General features: G+C 46.3%; 1 protein-coding gene across 1 annotated transcript in view; it reads right to left on the reverse strand.

Moving 5' to 3' along the window:
* Positions 1 to 13,187: 13,187 nt before the first annotated feature.
* The window catches only part of LOC142578354 (solute carrier organic anion transporter family member 4C1-like), an 84,510-nt gene continuing 76,773 nt past the window's right edge, over positions 13,188 to 20,924 (reverse strand). The window contains exons 11-14 of the mRNA XM_075687751.1: positions 19,446 to 19,593; positions 15,787 to 15,992; positions 14,415 to 14,479; positions 13,188 to 13,663 (exon numbers count right to left, since the gene is read on the reverse strand). Coding sequence (XP_075543866.1) covers positions 13,410 to 13,663; positions 14,415 to 14,479; positions 15,787 to 15,992; positions 19,446 to 19,593 — 673 coding nt within the window. The 3' untranslated portion in view covers positions 13,188 to 13,409. The remainder of the gene's footprint in view (positions 13,664 to 14,414; positions 14,480 to 15,786; positions 15,993 to 19,445; positions 19,594 to 20,924) is intronic.

Below are 20,924 nucleotides of genomic sequence, written 5' to 3' on the forward strand. Positions count from 1 at the left end.
GAGTGGATATCCACTCTTCAAGGTTTGTAATGGTTGCGAGTTCGCGTCCATTGCGAACATACCGGAAAGCGTCACATTTAGTGCGCTTAATTTTCAGCTTATTTCGCTTGTAGCCTCTGGATGGTACCGTAATGGAGAGAATGTAATGGTCCCAACGTTTAGTTCGGTATTCTCCCAGATGGCATTGTCTATGTTCCTGGTGAAGGTCAAATCAGGCGAGGTGTTCTGACTCACGCTATTGCCTATGCGGGTTGGTCTTTCAGGGTCAACAAGAAGAGTAAAACCAAGGTCTTGAGCGGTCTCCCAGAGTTTAGCGCCCTTCTTTTGACATTTTTGATAGCCCCAGGCCGAATGGTGCGCGTTAAAATCTCCCAGCAGCACGAGTTGTGCATGCTTTGCAGCTTTATATGCTTTGCCTATTAGTGTAGCTACTGCTAGGCTTTTATCCCTAGGGGGGCTATAAACATTCAGGATGTAGAGCGTTTGGTCCGATCGTCGTTTTGGCAGGATTTCAACGAAGGTGTATGACACCGCCGTAAATTCTAGGTTTAATTGGTTGGCGGTCAGATTTCTGTTCACCATGATCGCCGTGGCCGGAGAGATATCTGGAGCGGTAATTTCGTTGTAAGCCGCAAAACCTGATAGTTTTGCCGCTATCCCAGAGGTAGGGATGCACTGCTTTTGATGTCGTGGTGCCGCACGCGCCCGTGCTAACGTCGTCGCCTTCGAGCATTTTAGCATACTTGCGGCGTACCAGTATTCGTGGGGCTTGTTGCTATTAAGGTTCTTGCTCTTGCCGCTTTTTCCAGGTTTTTGTCGGATAAGGTGGCGCCCAAATAAAAACATCGCTTTGTAAGAACGTATTTTGCCGCCTTTGCCCGAGAAAAGTTCTGTGATTTGGGCCATTTACCACAGTTGTCTTTGAATCTTTCTTTCGTTGATAGCAAAACGACTCCAGGCTTGTTGGAAGTATATATAGGTCCTCAATTTTTTATCATGTGTGCTGAACACGACTATCGGATGTACACCCCTAATTATCGGCGCCAGAGCTGGCTGAAAGCGTATCCGTAGTCGCTTTTTGTCACTTGAAGACTTTGATTCTCTTGCCGTTGCCCGACTATATCGTTTTGCCAAGTCACGTCTGAATCCAGGCGATTGAAAGGCGAGCACAAGCTTCTATTTACCTGTACCTACTATCTCTTCAGCAGGAGTAGGCTCGTGTCGGTCGCTGTCGCTGACAATCGTTCTTTCTTTTGGTCCTCGGCTCTTTCAAAGATTTAGGCATCTTCTTCAAACAAAACGTCTTGGCACCGAGACCCCTGACCAGTCCCGAAATCTTTTCTATTCCAGCGCCGAATTTCAGACGTGTCTTCTCGCTGTGGAAGAGGCCCTGTAGAGGGGCATTATGGCTCCAGGTGCCACCTCCTCGGAGAAACCTGAAGCTCCTTATGATTGTTCCATCATGCTCCTTTTGGAATTTCAAATTTTTTATGAATTTTTGTTGCAGATTTTTTAACCTTTGCAGCCCAACGTCTAGCTTGTCTTTCAGCTCATGAATGCATAGATGCCTAGGCAATTGGACGTGGTGCCGTCCTTGTGATATCACGGCATTGTCTCCGGTGTCTCCAGAATCCTTCAAGAGGTCCTTGTGCTTCACTGAAGGTCACCGTGATCCGTTATCGAATCCGGAATATTCTATTTCGGGGGGTGACGTGATTTGTTCGGAGAGAGAAAACTTTATTTTCAGGTTGTGCGGTTGTGGTGAAAAGGCCCTCAGTCCAGAGCCTCGCTTACAGCCTTCTTCAATCCAGCACTAATAAACGCCGCAAGGTATCGTTGGTCGTCGGCGCTGGTAGCTTCTGTCAGCCACTCGACATGGGGTTTAGATGGAAGGTTTGTGGGAGCAGACAGGGATGGCGGACGTGGTCCACAGGACCAGAGGAAAATGTTTCTTCGTTTGTGAAACGCGTGAGGACTCGTTACTACTCTCCGCCCCATGTGTGCAGAAAGGTCTATGACTTCGCCGTGCAATGGCAAGCCTATGTCTGTTTCGAAGTCCTGCCCTTCCGATTACGAATTTCCAGCAGTAATCGGTCCCGATAAATACTTTGATGTTCGGCTCATACTGTACTTGTAGGTCAGGCATATCAGATAGTCGAAGGTTTTTGTCCAGGTTCCTGAAAGCTTCCCGATCTTGAAGCACGAGCAGGTCATTGCAATGTAGCGGTACTTCGAGTGCCCCAATTTCCACTTCATTTTAGCAGTACTGGCTTTGCAGTTCTATCGGCACTTTCTTGTAAAGTTTAGGGAGAAACTTCCAGTTTCGAAGACCCCAAACTGCATATTGTTCCATGCACCGGCATTACGCTTTTCCGGCAGGCTTTCTGTGACGAAGCCGCGTTCCGGCTTCGTGCGCCGAATAGCATCCTGGCGAAGTGTCCCTTCAATGTACCGTGGGCCCTGAATTGACCTGCCTGTAGCAGGATTATTCGCTGCGAGGAGTGTCGAACTGGGAACTGTTCTCAATGTTTGACGAGCACCAGCGCTACCTATGCGAGGGCGAAGGAAACAGGACCTCAAAACTTTTCTTTGTCCTCGTCTAGCTAGCGCTGCTGCTTGCCAAATCTGAACTTCCATCAACTGGTCCAACTGGTGCAGCGAAGTATCATTGCATTCATGCATTCCCCAGCACGATGGAACTGTTTTGCGTAGCGTGAGCAGCATCCAAACTTTTGTAATTTACTTTCCTCTCCGTTATTGGGGGATCAGACGTGCAGGTGTACGATGTCTGACCTTTCGTATAGGATAAGACGCACAAGTCTAGGGAAAGCTTTATAGTTAACATAGAGGCCAATCTTTGTTGAACATCCTTTACTTGGCTTTTGTATAGCGTCGACTATTAACTCGTATCATTCGCACTTGTAGTCATCGTAAAGGTGTGCTCACAGGTTCGGGCTTCAAGACTAAGAAAATCGAGAAGAGACATTAAATCTCTCTTCTCACCTGGATCTGGTAGCGTATGGGACGAAATTTTCGTCCCATACGCTACCAGATCCAGGTGCTGATTCTTGTGACAAAAGACGCTTATTGTTTTTAGCACAATCTCTTGCGGCAGACTTTGGATGATAGCGGCCTTAAGCAGAACACTTTGGCCTTTGATGTTGACTTTGAGGCTCTCAAGAGACCTGAAATGCGCCTGTATCGTCTCGTGTAATTTGAGTGCATCCAAGTCATCGCAGCATTGCACCTTGTGCAAATCCACGGGACCGCTCATGTGGTCGTTGATGATGAGAAGTCGACCCGAACCTGTCTGAAAACGTCGATGGTGGTTTGACACCTCTCGTTAGTAGTCGGAAAACCTCTGGTGACTACTTCAGCTTTACCCGTAAATTAGCTTCGAAGTTGCTCCAGCTTTTCAACGTCCGCTAACGGGTCATTCTGGTGAATGGGCAAGTCAAATTGGTCCCCAAATTATTGGCACTCCATAAAATCTCCATGAAATTTCGGGACCTCAAGTTTCGGTAGCCTGAGCTAGGCGCGTGATTGTTGGGATGTGGGGATCTTGGGATGTACATAGAGACCTGTGACGTTTCAGGTTGAAGTTAAAGTTTCAGAAGCGCAATGTGCGCTTATTCATAATGGTAATTAATTGCTGGTACTGTCAAACACTGTTACCCTATTCCTATAGGTCTTCATACACAGCAAATTTTTCAATCTGACTATCTCTCATCTCAGCTCATCTATTGGCGTCGGCGTCGTCTCCGTGAGGGCTTTCATATCGTTGATCAATCTCGTACTCACAGCTCGACCCATGGCTGGAAGTTCGGAATCAATGTCAGGACAGAATTGAAGAATTCTGGAGTTTTACGTGCCAGAATTGGGATCTCGTTATGACACGCCATAGTGAGAGACTCAAGATTAATTTTTCCCACCTGGGGTTCTTTAACGTGTACCCAATACCCGGCACAGGGGCGTTTTAAGCATTAAATGCTTTTAGTTCCCGTTGTCGGCAACCTTCTAATGACCTTGAGCCAAAAGCCAGTGCCATTATCCGGGTACTCAAACGAGAACATCCGGGCAAATTGCGAGAACAAAGCGAGATCATCCGGGCAAGCAGTCAAGACCGCGCTGCATACACTACTTACTTCCCAAACAAGTTTCGCTTCCGAGTTCTTCCAAACGTTTGTTCACAATATCACTCAAGCAGCAACTTCTAGTACGCTGAAGTTTTATTTGTCATTTCCAACAGCGGACGTCCAAAAGGCAAATACAGGGCACTATACACTTGTCTGTCATCTTTAAGCGCTGAGACCTGTGCTCTTTTCAACGCCAGCGGTCCTTGAGGTCCGCGGCGCGTCCGGCGCGCCCGTAGCGCCGGTAACATCCGACGTACCGCGGATGGCTGCTTGACCAAGACGAAACTTGCAATGGGGTTCTGTTTGGGACAGGAAACTATTGCATCCGTATCGACCAGTGCACAGTATGGCGTGATGTGGTGTACGTGGTGTGGCGGGGTGTACCGTTGCGAACATGCACTACACCCATTTTAAGGTTGTGGCCAGTATCATTTCCAAGCAATCTGCTTTGCTGGTAGCCATTTCATGCTTGCATTTTCTCTCGATTAGAGAGAGCCAACCTTTTCTTTTTTTTATTTCGCCCCGCTCGAAATGCGGCCGACGTGGCCGGATTTGATCCTGCAACGCGTAGTTAGCAGCGGAACGTCCAAGCTACTAAAGGCCAGTCCACACGACGGACCAAGTCTGCGGCCCAATCGGTCACGTGATGCGACGTCACGGCCCGCCGCAGTCCGGTCCGGCGCAGAGCACGGCGGACCGCCATAGCAGACGGCAGAGCAGACCAACCAGCTTCAGTAACGCTTTTTCGCGTTATCATTGTAATAATTCCGGCTCGAGTCCCACAAAGCCGGGAACTGCTCAACGAGGGATATAAAATAAAAACCTCCTCGTCACTCCAAGAGGACATGGTGTTCAAAAAATATATCTGCTGCACGCACGTGTAGGCGGGACGGCGGACATTATAGTGTACTAGAATTCTAGTACACTATAGCGGACATGAAACAATTCATTATTCTAGTACACTATAGCGGACATGAAACGACTGGCTATTGCTGAGCTGAAAACTGGATTGGATTTGGCTGAAGACACTCTGTTGCCGGACAACATTCGCTGGCTACGCCAAAATCGCTGCGGTTTGCATGCGGTCCCCCGCCAAAACTGAAGCGGGAAAAGCCTGGGCGATTTGTTCGACCGCGAGGGCCGCGGTTTTGCGCAGGCCAACAGCGCTCCGCACTAACTGGTGACGTCCTATCACGTGATGCGCGGACCGCGGTCCAAAAGAGCAATTTGGTCCGTCGTGTGGGTCGGCCTTAAGCAACCATGGTCGGTCATGTGGCAGGATGGTTGGGGGTTCTGGATGTTGGTGTGTCGATGGAAGGACCCATGTTTTTTTTTCCGGTTTTGTTCAGTGGGCCTGCTTCATCTGTAGGGAATTTCAACGTTAAATCTTCATCCTGGTCACAGCACCATTGCGTCCAAGACCAAGGAAGCAGAGCAGGTAGACAACTAGCCATCTTGGGGGGCGGAAAGAACAACTAAAAAAAGTGCAACAAATATAACGTACCTTGTTGTAATATACATCCAGCGAAGGTTACTTTAAACGCAGAAAGAGTGGTTAAACTGTGTTAGCTATTTTGTGTTATTAATGTCAGTGCAAGGTCATACCGAATACTTTATTCAGGTCTTTCGAGAGTCCAATACTATGTATTGTAAATTAAACGCGAACGTCTTACATAGCGTTTATTCGCAAGTTTCGTAGGGGCCACTGGCGTGTTCGCGCTGAATAAGTGTCTTTTAAAACTACAGGGGAACACTTTAAAGGCACACTTTAAGATACTTCGATTTTTTATTAGAACTCTGTAATTTCATTTATGTAGACGAGCAACTCACATCTTCTTGCGTGTCTTTTGTTGCGGCAGGTGGAGGCAGTATAAAAAGAAGAGGCATATGCTCCGTAGAGTATGAAAGTAGGTATGAAAGTAGGTATGAAAGTAAAGTATGTATGAAAGTATGTGTGAAAGTAGTATGTACGTAAAGTATGAAACATAAAGTATGAAACGACCACGTTGATGAAATGTATGCCTCGCACGAACACGTGGTCAATGATACCGCCTATTCTGCATGTTGGGAGGTAAGTCTGCGCTGCTAGGTTGGAACAATGCCAACCCCTACGTCGCCTTCATGAAATCGGCGATCTACCGTCTGAATGTCCGCGTTGAAGTTGCGCGTTACCATGAGTGGAATGGTCTTGTCCTTTTCACACTCTGTATAACCTGGAATGTAACCGCATCTGGTGCAAACTGGACTAGCTAAAAAGTTTTGGATGTCCTTCTGGAAATGCCGTGTACGTTCTCGGCGTCGGCACACGGCGAGCACACCTGTGCTATTCAATGCGACAACTGTTAGAAATGAATTTTGTTTGTTAGTTTATTTATTTCAAATGTACGTCCGTCTCTTGGCCAATGCACAATTTGCCGGCGAGGTGGGACAGTATACCTGGCAACATTGTTTATGTCGGCACTCATTTCGTAATCAGTGGTTCGAGAGGCACAGGCAACTGAAATCAAAGGACTCTTAAGGTTTACGTTCGAGGAAATATAACTAAGCAGGCACGATTTCTTATATGGGAAACTAAGCGACGTTTCCTTCATCAATGGGAAAGTACTTGCAAGCCGGAAAGAGAGTGACCGAGCTATCGTAATCTGGCCCAAGAACGACCTGGCGTGTATTATTTAAGGTCGATCTGACCACGGTTAAAGAGTTGCTCCACCATCATGGCGACTACACCTGATGAGCTACAAAACCATGTAAAGAAAGACTACCTATCTGGAATGAAGTTTTTTTTTTTGGTCATTTGAACGCTCAATCGGCAAATAATTACGCGTCCATTGAAATAATTTTTAAACAGCTCTATTTCCTGTTTTACGACATTGTGCTGACGGAAACGTGGTACACGGATGATAATGTCACCTTGACTGATACAACGTGTTTTCCTTAAATTGCCCTTGTCTACGTGGTGGTGGGAAGTCAGTGAATAAATGACACGCTTAACTGTGAGCTACTTGACGACTTTACCTTTTCAGAACCTGATTGCGAAGCATTGAACATTTTAAGAACGATAAACTTATACCAGTTTTTATCGTCCGCCCTATGGTTGTCCTTCTAAGTGCATCAAAAGTCTTGAAAAACAATTTCGCTTGCGGGAACTGCAATAAGGTTAATATAATGTGTGGTGGCGATTTCAACATTGCTTTGCTCACAAAGTGCTCAATGGCAGATCGGTTAATTGGTATAACTATATAAAACTTTGACCTAGTTATTGTAATTAATGCACCCACCAGAATAACCGCTCATTCTTTTACGCTAATCGACTTCTTTCTTACGAGCTTTGAACTTAACAATGTAATATCTGGAATTATACCATGTGTTATAAGTAGTCACTTACCTATATTTATGGCTATCAATGAGCATGTCAAAGAACAGAGACCATGCATACTCATACGGAGTATCACGTCTCGGAATCTAGATTATCTTCGTCGGGATATATCAGTTATGCCTTAGGACGCGATTTTCGTTGCTGAGGATATTGAGCCTTTTACATTTTTCTACAGAAATTCAACCAGGCTTATGATTTGCGTTTCCCACATGAGCAATTCCGTCCATCTAGAAAAATTCTCAAGTCATGGATCACATCAGAATTGATAAAAGAAATCAAGGCTAAATATAATACGTATGACGCCTTTTTCGCCTCTCGAGACGCACACGGTTGTTAAAGAGCTATGGAGCATACCGTAACTAGTTGTATAAGGAAATTCGGTATCTTAGAATTGTATATTTTGATAGCAATTTGCGCAAGCAACAGACAGCCCGTTACCCGCGTGGAAGAAAGTAAATACTCGGTAGCACTAAGGCACTTAACAAACCTTTCGAGCTTGAGATCAATGAGACCTTAGTTAGCGGTAAAGAACTAGCCTGCTTTGTACGTATGGATCACCCCTCTATCGCAGACGCTAACACATGTCATCAGAAAGAATCATGCAAAGATACAGTGTTTGCTATTGTGTTTTTTAATGTCAGTGCAAGGTCATACCGAATACTTTATTCAGCAGCATATTTGAGTGCGGGGTTTTTTCTGTAATTTCAGGTTTGAAAGTGGTACTGTCTGTGACTGTTACAGCATGTAGGTTCTTCCAATAATATTCGTTGTGGATGTTATAGTTGGCCCACTCGTACACATTTTTAATATTTGCTTTTCCAGCGGTACTTTTCTAATACAATTACAAATGGCCAAGGTGGGGGACCATTAAAAAGCTGATCGGAATAATCTAAACAATTATAGACCTATATCAATCTTGCATGTGCTTTCAAGGGTTTTAGGAAAAGCTTTGCTTTCTCACTTGTCGTCTTTTACAGATAAAGATAACATAATAACGAACGCTCACTTATCATTCAGGCAGTACCATTACACAGAGCTCGCCCTCTTCACACAGAGAGAGTATATGTTGGAGAATATTGAATGTAAAAGTTCAATATTAAGGATTTTTATTGATCTAACTAAAGTTTTTGATTCTTTGAAGCACAATCTACTTTTACGCAAGCTGCTATTCTGTGGCATATCGGGCTTAGCGCACAACATTATTCAGTCCTATCTGAGCAATCCTACACAGTGTGTAGCAGTTCATCATCACCTTTCTTCCGTGAAAACAATCTATTGCGGCGTACCGCAAGCCAGTATTTTAGGACCATACCTTTTTCATTTGCTCATTAATGATATCACACAGGTTGATCACGATTGAAAGTTTGTAATATATGTGGACGATACAAGTCTATTCATTCCGGATACTGATCCTGTGGCACTATTCCGCTGAGGAAATGAAATTCATCCAGATTTAGCGCTCTGGACCTCAAATAAAGGACTGATTATAAATGCGAAGAAAACTAAGGCAATTATATTTAGATCAAAGGGCAAGCAGTACTGCCTGCAAATTTTTTACTTTCTTCAAATCACAATCCAATATAAATAGCCAGCAATTTTAAATCTATAGGTGTGGCATTTACTGAACACATATATGCTTAGGGACATGCTGACCGATGATACAATAACAAGGCTGCCACGAGAAACAGGTTGACTCTATGGAAATAGAGGTGTAGTACCCATGAACATTACAATCTTGTAATATCACTCACTTTTTCTTTCTAGCATACAATACTGGCTGTTTTGAATGGGGCAATACAACGCCGACTAATATAGCAAACCTTGCCCATGCCCAAAAGAATATAACTGGGGGTATATCTAGTGTTGAATCGCACACTGTAGCGGCCCCTCTAATAAAGAAATGTGGTTCATTCTCTGTGGAAAACGTTTACGATTATTGCCTCAGTAAAACATTACAAGAAGAACGACGTCACTGTTCTTATCTAACTTGCCTTGCGAAACTTCGATTGCAGACACACATATATGATACAAGATATTTAGAGTGTTGTAATGTGCCACTATGTCGTACTGATTACAGAGAGCAGATGCTCAAAAGTAAAATTCCAAAACTGTTCAACTAGTTTCATGATCGTGACATAGTGTTACAAAATGTAACCGCACCACAACCTAAGCGTATTATAGTTTATTTTCCTGTGTCGTTTTTGTTCCCTATATACTCGTTTATTTATACAGTTGAGCATGACTCACAACCTGCACTTCGTTTCAACATTGTAGCATTCGTTTGCATGCAAGTCAGCATGCAAATTATTTTCTTTCTACTTCTTCATACCATTATAATGCCTGTGTAGTTGAATAAAATGTGTGTGCATGCATTATTCTTTGTTACTATTCTTTTGCTTGTTGCAAAACGTTGCTGATTAAACGTACGGGGGTGAGAACACGTCAAGCTGCCTCACAGGCAGCTTTCTTTCGTTTCACCACTCCATGTACATTGATGCATGAATAAACTGATTGATTGATCCCCTGTTGCAGGTCACGGACCTCTATTATGTATAATCTGTACTAGCTTCATAAAGTATATATTAATCGTGTGCGTGAAGAATTCGTATGGAAATCAACATGATAATAGCATGCGGCGACCTTTTCAGGGATTCTTCATTAAATATAAATCGTTTATTTAGTAGTCGTACATAGTGGGACATACCCATTCAGGAGTATTCGCCAATAACGCAGTGGCACATTCTGAGTGGCTATGTCAAAGAAAATACAGTAAATCAAAGAATCTGATAAATATACATTGCCATTCTATTAATCGATCGATGTGCTTCAAATATGCATGCCAATGAGCCGACATTACATGTGCAGATTTTATGTAGGTACTTATTTTCTCGAACAGAACGTGGTCAGCATACGTGGCCAGCTACGTGGCCAGCTACGTGGCCAATCATATATGACGTTTATATGTAAGTCATTTCGTGGGTGTATACCTTCCACATAAGCTGTGTATACATATCCAAAAACATATTCGGCAAGACAGCCTCCACGATGTGGAGAGTCTGGGAAAGTCTGGAAGTCTCAGAGAAAAACCTCACTTGAAGATGGGACGCACCGCTCTTGTTGTGGCTGTGGTTGTCGTTGCCTCGAAACACGACTCGTACTTGATGTCGCTGCACCATTCGCGCTGGGGCTAAACGCCGCCATCTTCTAGACGTTGGAAGATAGCAGATTTCTAACGCACCTAAAACTAAGTACGCTAGGGTTCTGGCATAACGCCCCAATCTAAACGTGGCTCCCGCGGCCGGGATCGAAACCGCGACCTACAGAGCTTAGCAGCAGAACGGCATAGCTACTGGGCTATCGCGGCAGGGAGGTTATATTATAGCGGCTGGCTTGGCTGCTTGCCGCTAAGATATAAGCTCCCTCACGCGATTAAATTTAACGTGCTCATTTTTTGCGTCTATCCTTTATTTTACGTATTTTTAACTTTAAGTTCATGTTACTATTCCCATGTATGTAAGGCTGACTAACTTAATGTACACTAATTTCTTGTTCTTGTTCTTCGGTGAAATGGCACAACCCACTCTAGGGCATCGGCCTTGAATCGGGCGGTGACAAAACCGCTATTACTCTTCTTAGCAAAACAATCTGAAATGAAATAATTGTTTTGTAAATGCGAATTAAAATATCTACTGTTACAGATATATATTTCATTTAATTATCGGTTTCTTTCTCATCCTAGATTATTCATTTATATTCTTTTCTTTTCAAAATCATTTTACCACCCGGTTCGTGGCCTATCCCCCTCAGCGGAGAGAAAGAGAGAGAGATACAAATGAGAGAAAGGCAGGGAGGTTGACTAGAGTTAAAGCCTCCAGTTTGCTACCCCACTGTGGCGCAAACTCCCACAGTTGATCAAGGGATCATTAACATCACTTGGGAGGCTATTCAGCTTACGAGGAGGATAGCTTGGAGCCTGAAAACAATTTTATCGTATGGGATAGGACAGGAATAACTTTATTAAAAAGCCGGCAACCGACGGTTTGATCGTAGTTTCTTCCGGTACTATACAGACCTAATACGGTTGAAACAAGCGTTCCCGGTTAATTGGCAATTACTCTTATTCATGCACCTTTTCATGTCTTCTTCGCTTTCTGCTTTTTGTTTACTGTTTGCCTTTCCCCAATGTTGAGTTAGCAGGCCATAACATAACAGTTCAGGCCGACCTCTCCGCTTTTCTCGCGACTCGTAAGGTGCAAGCGCGATAAACCATTTCGCCTGTGCGCAACCCTGCAAATTGGAGGTCTGTCGGTGTATAAAAGTTAATGCAATTGATATCAACGTTATCTTTTACAAGAGTATACAACCGGCCTCGTTATGCTAATGGCTATACCCCGTTGTACTGCCAAGCAAGGGGTCGCGGGTTCGTTTCCCGACTTGCAGCGCGTCCGCGTTCGGACGGGGACTGAAGGATTAAAAGGCTCGCCTCCTGGGCTCTGGGCGCTCATTCACTCCCGAATAGTTAAACGGTAACATTGTCACGTAGTAGGAACGGTGAAGAAGGCAGCAAAACTATGAGTGAAGAAACTAGCGTTTTATTGGGCGAACTTGTGCTTTGAAAAGCAGGCTACACTCGAAGAACGATAGCGGCGAACAGTCGGCGATCGTCGAAAATCTGATCAGCGGGTCAAGCGCGTTGGCTTTTATACGTGAGCCACCGCAGGTTCCAGACTAATCGCTGTTGCACGCGTGTCTTCCAGAATGTTCTACACAATTCGCGCCGCACATGCTCATCAGATTACACAAGCGTCGGTGACAACAGATAGCACCAAGAACCGTCGATAACATTCGAGAAACTTCCGATAAGTGGGCGCGTCCCGGGCTGAGCGATATCATTTTTCTTAGACGGTGAAAAGCGGTCACCCGAAGTAGATATACAAGTATACGTGTTAATACGTAACCTTCCCTTACGGCGTCTATCGGAGCCCGCTTTGCAACTTCAGAACGTCAAAATTCATCAGTAAAAGTGGGCCTGACTTGATACATTTTGACAATACATTCCATATGTAAATGTCTATTGCGTTAGTTTTCTTCGCCCTTTTTATTACGTGTTCGCTGAGGCCATATTGGGCGAAACTCGCCGCTTTCTGGTAAACTCACCCTGTCGCATTTACAAAAAAGGTACGCAGATCCAACGCAAATTTTTTTGAATCTCTGTGAAGCGAACCTTTCATGAAGCAGTTAACAAATTCTATAAATTTGGTCATTGCGTTCCTTCGTCTTTCGCATGAATGAAACAAAAACAGGCTCGCGCATGTGTTCTCGTTCAGTCATGCTGCAAAACATGACAAATCTTATATTGTCTTGCAAGATATATCTTATAATTGCACATTTCTTCTCATTTTAAATGTACCGGTCGCTCGACCGATCGCCCATTGCGGCTATTTGCCATTGTATGAAAATAATCATATCCAACCCACGGACCCGCTTCTTGGTGATAGTGGGTGCCATAATATGACAATGTGACAATATATAATATGAGAGTTCCGTTGTCGGAACTGCTAGAGCACCCCCCCCCCCCCCCCCCCCCCCCCCCCCAAGCGTTCTATATAGTGAGACAAAATGCGTGAGGCGTCGTCGGCTTCCCCCTGCGGTCTCTGCAAGACATACGCTCTGCCCGTGGTGCGCCATTATTTATTGCAATAGTAAATTTCACCGCTGCGGAGAGAGCGAAACGGAGAGAGCTCGAGTCCTACAATCCCGAAGGCACCGACTGTCACGTGGTCTCGCAGCAGCCTGCTGCCTAGCAACGGTTGCTTTGGCAGCAGCATTCTGTGGACCGGAGCACGGGGCCTGGTGCACAGGGGCTACCTCGCAGCTGTACCGACCGGGCGCCGCGCTTAGTCCTTGTACGACATAGCGCGGCTTTTCCTGGCGCTGGCGCGCTTGCGGGTGTGGCGTCGGTGGGCCACGAGGGACCCGTAGTAGCACAGCATGTTAAGCGAGAGAGTGACGGCCAGGGCGTAGAACAGGCCACGCGACATGCCTTCGTTCTCGTAGACGACGCAGGCGCCACTCTTGCCGCACGACCGGTGCCACGCCACGCACGTCTGGTCCACGATGCCGCCGAAGATCACTGGTGCCGGGATGGACCCTGTCGGGAGAACGCGTCGGTTAATGCACAGGGTGTGCGCGCTCGGCTTCGCCGATCTCGTGCAGTGCAGCCAAGGGACGGATCGTGTATATAGGCGAGTCAGGACAAACTGCGTGTTTCGCAGACGGGAGTAGGAAGGCGGGGCATTATGCGTCGCTGGTCCTTCCGGAATACGCATTTTGTAATGCGGCAACGCCTACAAAAGTGCGCGTGCCGATGGTCTACCGGCCGCTTAGAAATAAGCGCGCGTTGTAAGCCAGCTTTTACTCAGAAGCTACCCAGTTTAAACGAATTCTACATAGCTTAGCGTACATTGAATTAAGTCTGGACCATGATTTTTCTTCGTCGAACGCTTCAGTACCTACCACCGCAGCTTGACCGATCAGGTACACCATTTATGGTAGTTCAGTTTCGGAGCTTGCACCGCCAGTGCCACGCAACAACCACGTGTTGTTCATATACTCTACGCCTGCGCTTAACGCATACTTGTTTTATTACGGAGTTCCGGTCACGTCAACAGGCAGGAAAGAAGAACAAGACAGACAATGTTTCTCCGTGAATGTCGGCCTTTCCCTGGTATGTATATTGAAATGCCAGATTGTTCAAGTTCCCGCGTCTTTTTGTGCAATCCTCAAAAATCTTTTCCCGGTATTTACAGGTCACTACTCTGGTCAATTAAGATAATTGCAGCGACAATTCAACCACAGAAGATGGCCAGAATAAGTGCTTGCACAGCTCCGGTCGTACTCACCCACAAGGCGTCCGATGATCTGCCTGACGCCGAGCGCCAGCGACCGCTGAGCGGGCTTCACACACCTGCGTATGTTAATGCAAAGAATGCATCATCCGTAAGTGCAACTTGGCCGCTTGTCTGTTTTGTACGTAATTGGCATAAAGCCAGCGAGATTTTTTTTTTTTGCACACGGGTTTCCAGGCCGCACACTAAATAAACACACGAAGGTCTCTTAAGCTTGGAATCAGCAGAAGTGCCATGCAGACATGACTGTCCTTAGGTAAGCGCACGCAAGTTTCATACTTGTTTAGCTGAACAAAGTTCAAACCATACATTTCAGGAGCTGAAGGAGGACGTCATCTTGCTGGAATCGCCGCTAGGTATTTGATATGCATCGATTTAGTATGGCTGACTCACATATTCACAGGGATATCATTCGACTCACCCGGACGTTCAGATGTTTATGTCCACATTAAAGGGAAAAGGTCCGATTTGCAATCGAAGGAGTATTTAAGGACGTAGCCATGGCTCTCTTAACTAGCTCGACATGACACGTTGTACTCAGCTACGGGAAACATTTACCAATGCATGTATGCATGGAAGATCATATTTCGTGGTTTGGTGACCGGATAACGCAGGCGGAGTTCAGGTCGCCTGTATGCATCTCAAGCGTAAATCAGCCGTCACCTTCCTGTTTTTTTTTTCTGTCAGAAAAGGTTGGTGACATACGTTTGTTGCGTGGCCATGCATCGCAGTGCCTGTAACTTTTTTCAATGGCAATGAAAAACGTAAGTTGAAATTAAATTATGGGGTTTTACGCGCCAAAACCACTTTCTGATTATGAGGGACGCTGTAGTGGAGGACTGCGAAAATTTTGATCACCTGGAGTTCTTTAACGTGCACCTAAATCGAAGTACACGGGTGTTTTCGCATTCCGCCGCCATCGAAATGTGGCCGCCGTGATTCGATCCCGCGACCTCGTGCTCAGCAGCCCAACACCATAGCCACTGAGCAACCATGGCGGGTACAAAGGAAGTTCTTGCACGCAATGTATTTTCTTGTTTTGTTGATGTTTTTTTTTTGTTCAAGGTGCGAACGGTTTCATCAAAGTTGCGTGTTTTCCTCTACACATCGCGCCGCTCTCCAGTCTGGTGTGGACGCGTAGCTAAATAAGGCTTCGCTTTAACATGCAGACTGCGAAAGCGATATTGACGCAACCCGAATGTTTCACTGCACGACCACTGTTGCGCTGCAGGAGCACTGGTGCGCAACGACCAGTAGAAGGTTCCATTAGGTAGGCTTACAGTTTATAGATTAGGCAGAATCGATTTTGGTCACGCTAGGCTTAGGTTCAATTAGACTGGGTCTGTACAAGGATACGCCTGCGCACCTGATGGACGCCGCGGTTGACGGAGCCGCGTTGAGGAAGGACGCGCTGAGCGCGAGGAAGATGCCTGCCAGGAACGGGAAGAGCAGACCGCACGCGGTCGGGCAGCGCGAACGGGTCGCCTGCACGGCCTCCAGGAGAAGCTGGTCGGCGCTCACGCCCGGCACTTCGCTGAGCGTGCTGTTGATGCACGTGCAGGCGCTGTACATCTGCAAGCGAACAAGAAGTGCGTACTGATTCGCTAGAAGGAGAATAGTGACACTCGTCCTATAGCGTAGAGACAGCGAGTCTTCTGCGGTGTCAAGAGGACGACGGCAACCACTCCCGCAATAAGATCATTAACCTGGTGTAGATGGTTCACGTATTTCTTTAATGATTCATTTGGTGGTTTAATATGCCCTCAATGTCAATACACCTTGCAGAACGGAGTAATCTATAATAGTGGGACAAAGCATGGCACTGGAGCCAACGCTTCGACAAGTGGGCTTGCTGTCGCCAGGGCAGCGCGCTGCTCTGAAGGAGACAACGTTGTCTCCAGTGACCTTCCTCTTTCGACAAATGATCATTTCAAACCTCCGTCTTTGTGTTCACAATAGTCTTACTTGTACAAAAGGAAGTGATTACACAGGATGTTAGATGCTGCTACGAGTACAGCCGGCAGTGTGGAATCGGATAAAAATTGCAGCAGATCCAACGCGCCCTGTTGGAATTGATGTAGAAGCGAAGCTCGCGAGGCAGGGTTTACGCGCACCTTCTAATCTCGCACAAGGATGCCCCCAACGAGTATCTGTGCAGTGCAATGCACCTTTGAACGCAACCAGCGTTATAGGCCCTAGGAGCAGCATGAGTTTGTACAGGTGGCGCCTTCATGCGGCGGCGCCACGAATGCAAGGGCATGTGACGGCCGGGCCGGACCAACACCGCCTAGCAGTTGTTGGCCGGACTCGGCAGGCGCTGCCGCCACCTACGATGATCTGATATGTTCAGTCGTCTTTATCTGTTTTGCGTTGCCGAAATACCAAGCAAAAGCAATTCTCATAACATATTTATTTTTGGGTGCACGAACGCAAACGTGCAAGGCTACATGTTATGGCTCATAAGCACCGCAGTCACTCTAGCAACATCTGTTGTCTTCTGACAAATACCTCGTCATTGTATGATCAACGAGAAAACCGTATCAGTCTTCGTGTACCACTTCGGTAGCAGCGAAAGCCTTTTAGCTGAACATCTCCCATGCAAAGCGCTGAAAGATCGCAAACGCGATGTTGAAGGTCATATTTGGCAATAACGCGCCTTTTCAGACTCGTAAAAAAAATCGCACAACTTTGACGCCCACCCTCATTTGCAAGAAAAATCGCATTACGTGAACGTCACCGTATAGGTGTGATGTTGTTGTCTTACTTGCAGTGACCCAAGTTGACGTCAAAAAAGTTTCGTTGATGAGCGGGGCAGGTACCGATGATCTGCCGGGGCTCATACCCAGTGGAGCACACCCAGCGGCCGCATGATACACACCCAATGGTGTCATATCAGACCAAGCCAAAAAACAAAGGCACCAAGGACAACGCAGGGGTAATTACTTGTACTTACTAATTGAAATAAAAAAATATAAAAATTAATGGAACTGAAAGTGGGTGGAAAAACAACTTACCGAAGGTGGGGAGCGATCCCACGTCTTCGCATTACGCGTGCGATGCTCAACCAATTGAGCTACCGCGGCGCCGTCTTCCCATCCACTTTCTGGGGTATTTATGTGTTACCTCTAGAACTAACCGTGGGAGTGTTAGCCAGCACTACCACTCACAAACCTTGGTGACGGATGTGGAACATCCATCTGCTGCCTGCTCCTGCTTGGAACATCCTTGTGCTGCATTTCTGCCTCCGGCAAAAATGATGTGTTCCGACATTGTGTTGCTGGCTAAACAGCTAAGTGATATGCAACGTCCGGCTGATATTTGGGGAAAGGAAGGCGAGAGGTCTGAAATTTAGCGTTAAAAATCGAATGTTATGATATTCAATGAAAACAGTGAGCAGACAGTGACAATATTGGGCCAGGAAATACCTCGCGTATAAGAATATAAATACCTTGGTATATGGATAAACCAAGACAATATATATATGAAAACACGGGAAAATACAATACCAATAAAGGGGAAGAGAAATGCTGCCATAATGAAACACAGAGTGCTATATATAGGGAAACAGTAGGTACGAGGTGCTCCAGGGTATGTGGAAAGCAAGAAGCATCTGCTTGCTGCGGCAAAGCTAGGGAAACAATGGAGCATGTTTTATTAGAATGTGAAGAATGTAAAAATACTGAAAGATGTCTATAGCGGCTCCACAGCCACCGTAGTCCTCCATAAAGAAAGCAACAAAATCCCAATAAAGAAGGGCGTCAGGCAGGGAGATACGATCTCTCCAATGCTGTTCACAGCGTGTACAGGCGGTATTCAGAGACCTGGATTGGGAAGAAGTGGGGATAAGAGTTCATGGAGAAAACCTTAGTAACTTGCGATTCGCTGATGACATTGCCTTGCTTAGTAACTCAGGGGACCAATTTCAATGCATGCTCACTGAGCTGGAGAAGTAGGGTGGACCTAAAAATTAATGTACAGAAAACTAAAGTAATGTTTAACAGTCTCGGAAGAGAACAGCAGTTTACGACAGGTAGCGAGGCACTGGAAGGGGTAAGGGAATATATCTACTTAGGGCAGGTAGTGACCGCGGATCCGGATCATGAGACTGAAATAATCAGAAGAATAAGAATGGGCTGAGGTGCGTTTGGCAGGCATTCTCAGATCATGAACAGGAGGTTGTCATTATCTCTCAAGTGAAAAGCGTATAACAGCTGTGTCTTTCCAGTACTCACCTACAGGGCAGGAACCTGGAGGCTTACGAAAAGGGTTCCACTTAAATTGATGACGACGCAAGGAGATATGGGAAAAATGATGGCTGTAACATTAAGGAACAAAAAAAAGAGCAGATTGGGTGACGGAACAAACGCGAGTTAATGACACCTTAGTTGAAATCAAGAGAAAGAAATGGGCATGGGCAGGACATGTAATGCGGAGGGAAGATAACCGATGTCCATTAAGGGTTATCTACTCAGCGGTCGGTTTAGGCACATCTGGCCTCCTTGAAGCCCTTGGGTTCAGTGAGAGCAGGGGGAAAGTAAACATGTCCACGGTAGAGATTAGTAAGAGGCGATTGGAAGATTGGTGGGAGCAAAGTAGGGAAACGGCAAACAGTGCAGGCGTGCAATAACAAAGTTCGCAATAGGTGTTCAGAAAGTTTGGCTATGGGAATTTGTCGTGTTCTCTTTTTTTTCTCTCTCTTCTTTAACATAGGTAGGCCATTAGGCAATATAATAACAGGTGCTTGGTGGCGAAACACACCACCCCGTTCAAAAGGGGACGCTTATAGCATCCATCCATCCGAGTATGACCTATTCGGCGAGACAGCAGCAGCAGGCGGCAGTCAGCAAGAGTGGCGCAGGGGTTTGCAAAGAAAGCTTCGCTTTGAGAGAAAGAAGAAACACTGTTCTCGTCCACTTCATGCTTCTTTGTCCCTGCTTCCAGCCTGTTGGACACAGTCGCAAGCTCGATCTCTGTGGTTATACTCGTGCCTAACAGCGGGCTCGACTGAAGGTGAAGCCTGCTCGCCTTGAGATTCTTCACTTGGAGCTCCCTGTGGCAGCCCGCCAGGCAAGGAGACAGGTAGACCACGTGGTCAGCGCCGCAGATCGGGTTCAGCAAGCCGGACGTGCAGTTGCAGTCGGCGCTGCACTGGAAGTTGAACTTCGAGGTCCCCCTGCAAACATGCGATTCACTTCAGGCGCCAGTGTGCAGTCGTCACCCGTCGTGCTGGCTTAGCGGCTGTGGCGTTCTCGTAATATGACGCGTTCTCGTGATAAGCACGAGAACGCGTCATCAAATCCCGACCGCGGCGTCCGCATTTCGATGGGGACGAAAGGCAAAATCGTCCTTGTCCCGTGCATTGAGCGCATGTTAAAGAACCCCAGGTGTTCAAAATTAATCCGGAGTCCCTCACTATGGCGTGACTCATAATTAGATCGTGGTATTAGCGTTTGAAACCCCCAAAATATAATTTAATTCATTGGAGTCTTATTTCTCGACATCATTGCAGATATGGTAACAACTTGACCTGTAAAGTATAAACCCCATGCAAGCGATCTCGCACGCGACAACGACAAGCGACGCAGTGGAGATGGCTGGCGCATTCGCTCGTCGCCTACAAGCCGTGCACCACGCGGGCGACGACTTTGAGCGACGTCTTCCGGGTGTTGCCGGTATGAAGGCAGCAAATAAGCGCCGAAACTGGCGTGACACGTGCTTCAATAATTTAAGTTAATGGTTTTTACTGTAAAGAGCAGCATAAAAAATTATCTGAGGTGTTGCAATCGGTTCTTATGCTTACAGATATCAAAATTTAGTCGTTTGCTTATTCCGTGCGGCAATCGGTAGTACTTGACTGATGTACACCCGTGAGCAAAAGTGTACAGACCAGGGATTTCACGATAAAACTTATTTTCTCCCGTGTCTGTTGTGGATGCAACTTGAAAGTGAAGATTGCAGTCCAAACTTGGCATTACCTATTGCCCTCGTCAGTTTCCGTTAATGCGTGTCAATCACGAAGAAATTCTCTTTTTTCGGCGACCCTGTGGTCCGTATACTTTTTCTCACGACTGTACAACCGGTGTCTGGTTCCCGTTATTGGCTAGTCGCTCATATCACTTCCGGGCGACCAGCGACCAATTCTAGATTTCCAGAACCGAGTGATCGAGCGACAAGAACGAGCGATCTGTTCAAGCGACGGCTATTTAGTCGCTCAATGCCATCGCTCGTCGCCGTTGCGCACAAGATCGCTCTCATGGGGTTTGGGCTTAAATGAAGCCTACTGGTAATAATGTGTGGCAGCTGGAATAGCTACGGCTGTCCAAGGCATTGCCAACTTCAGCAACCAAACCCCGGCAAAGCGATGGGTTGGTTGCTTGCTAAACGTCTGGCAATGGCTAAACGTCATTCTTACAAGCTTACTATGCATAGTATTCAGATTTCCTGCTTTATGTGCACTGGCTATATTGCTTCCGAAAGAGCGACCGCGCTGGTGATCTGTCCACC

This window comes from Dermacentor variabilis, chromosome 4, assembly GCF_050947875.1.
Source record: "Dermacentor variabilis isolate Ectoservices chromosome 4, ASM5094787v1, whole genome shotgun sequence".
In the NCBI taxonomy this organism is placed as follows: Eukaryota; Metazoa; Arthropoda; class Arachnida; order Ixodida; family Ixodidae; genus Dermacentor; species Dermacentor variabilis.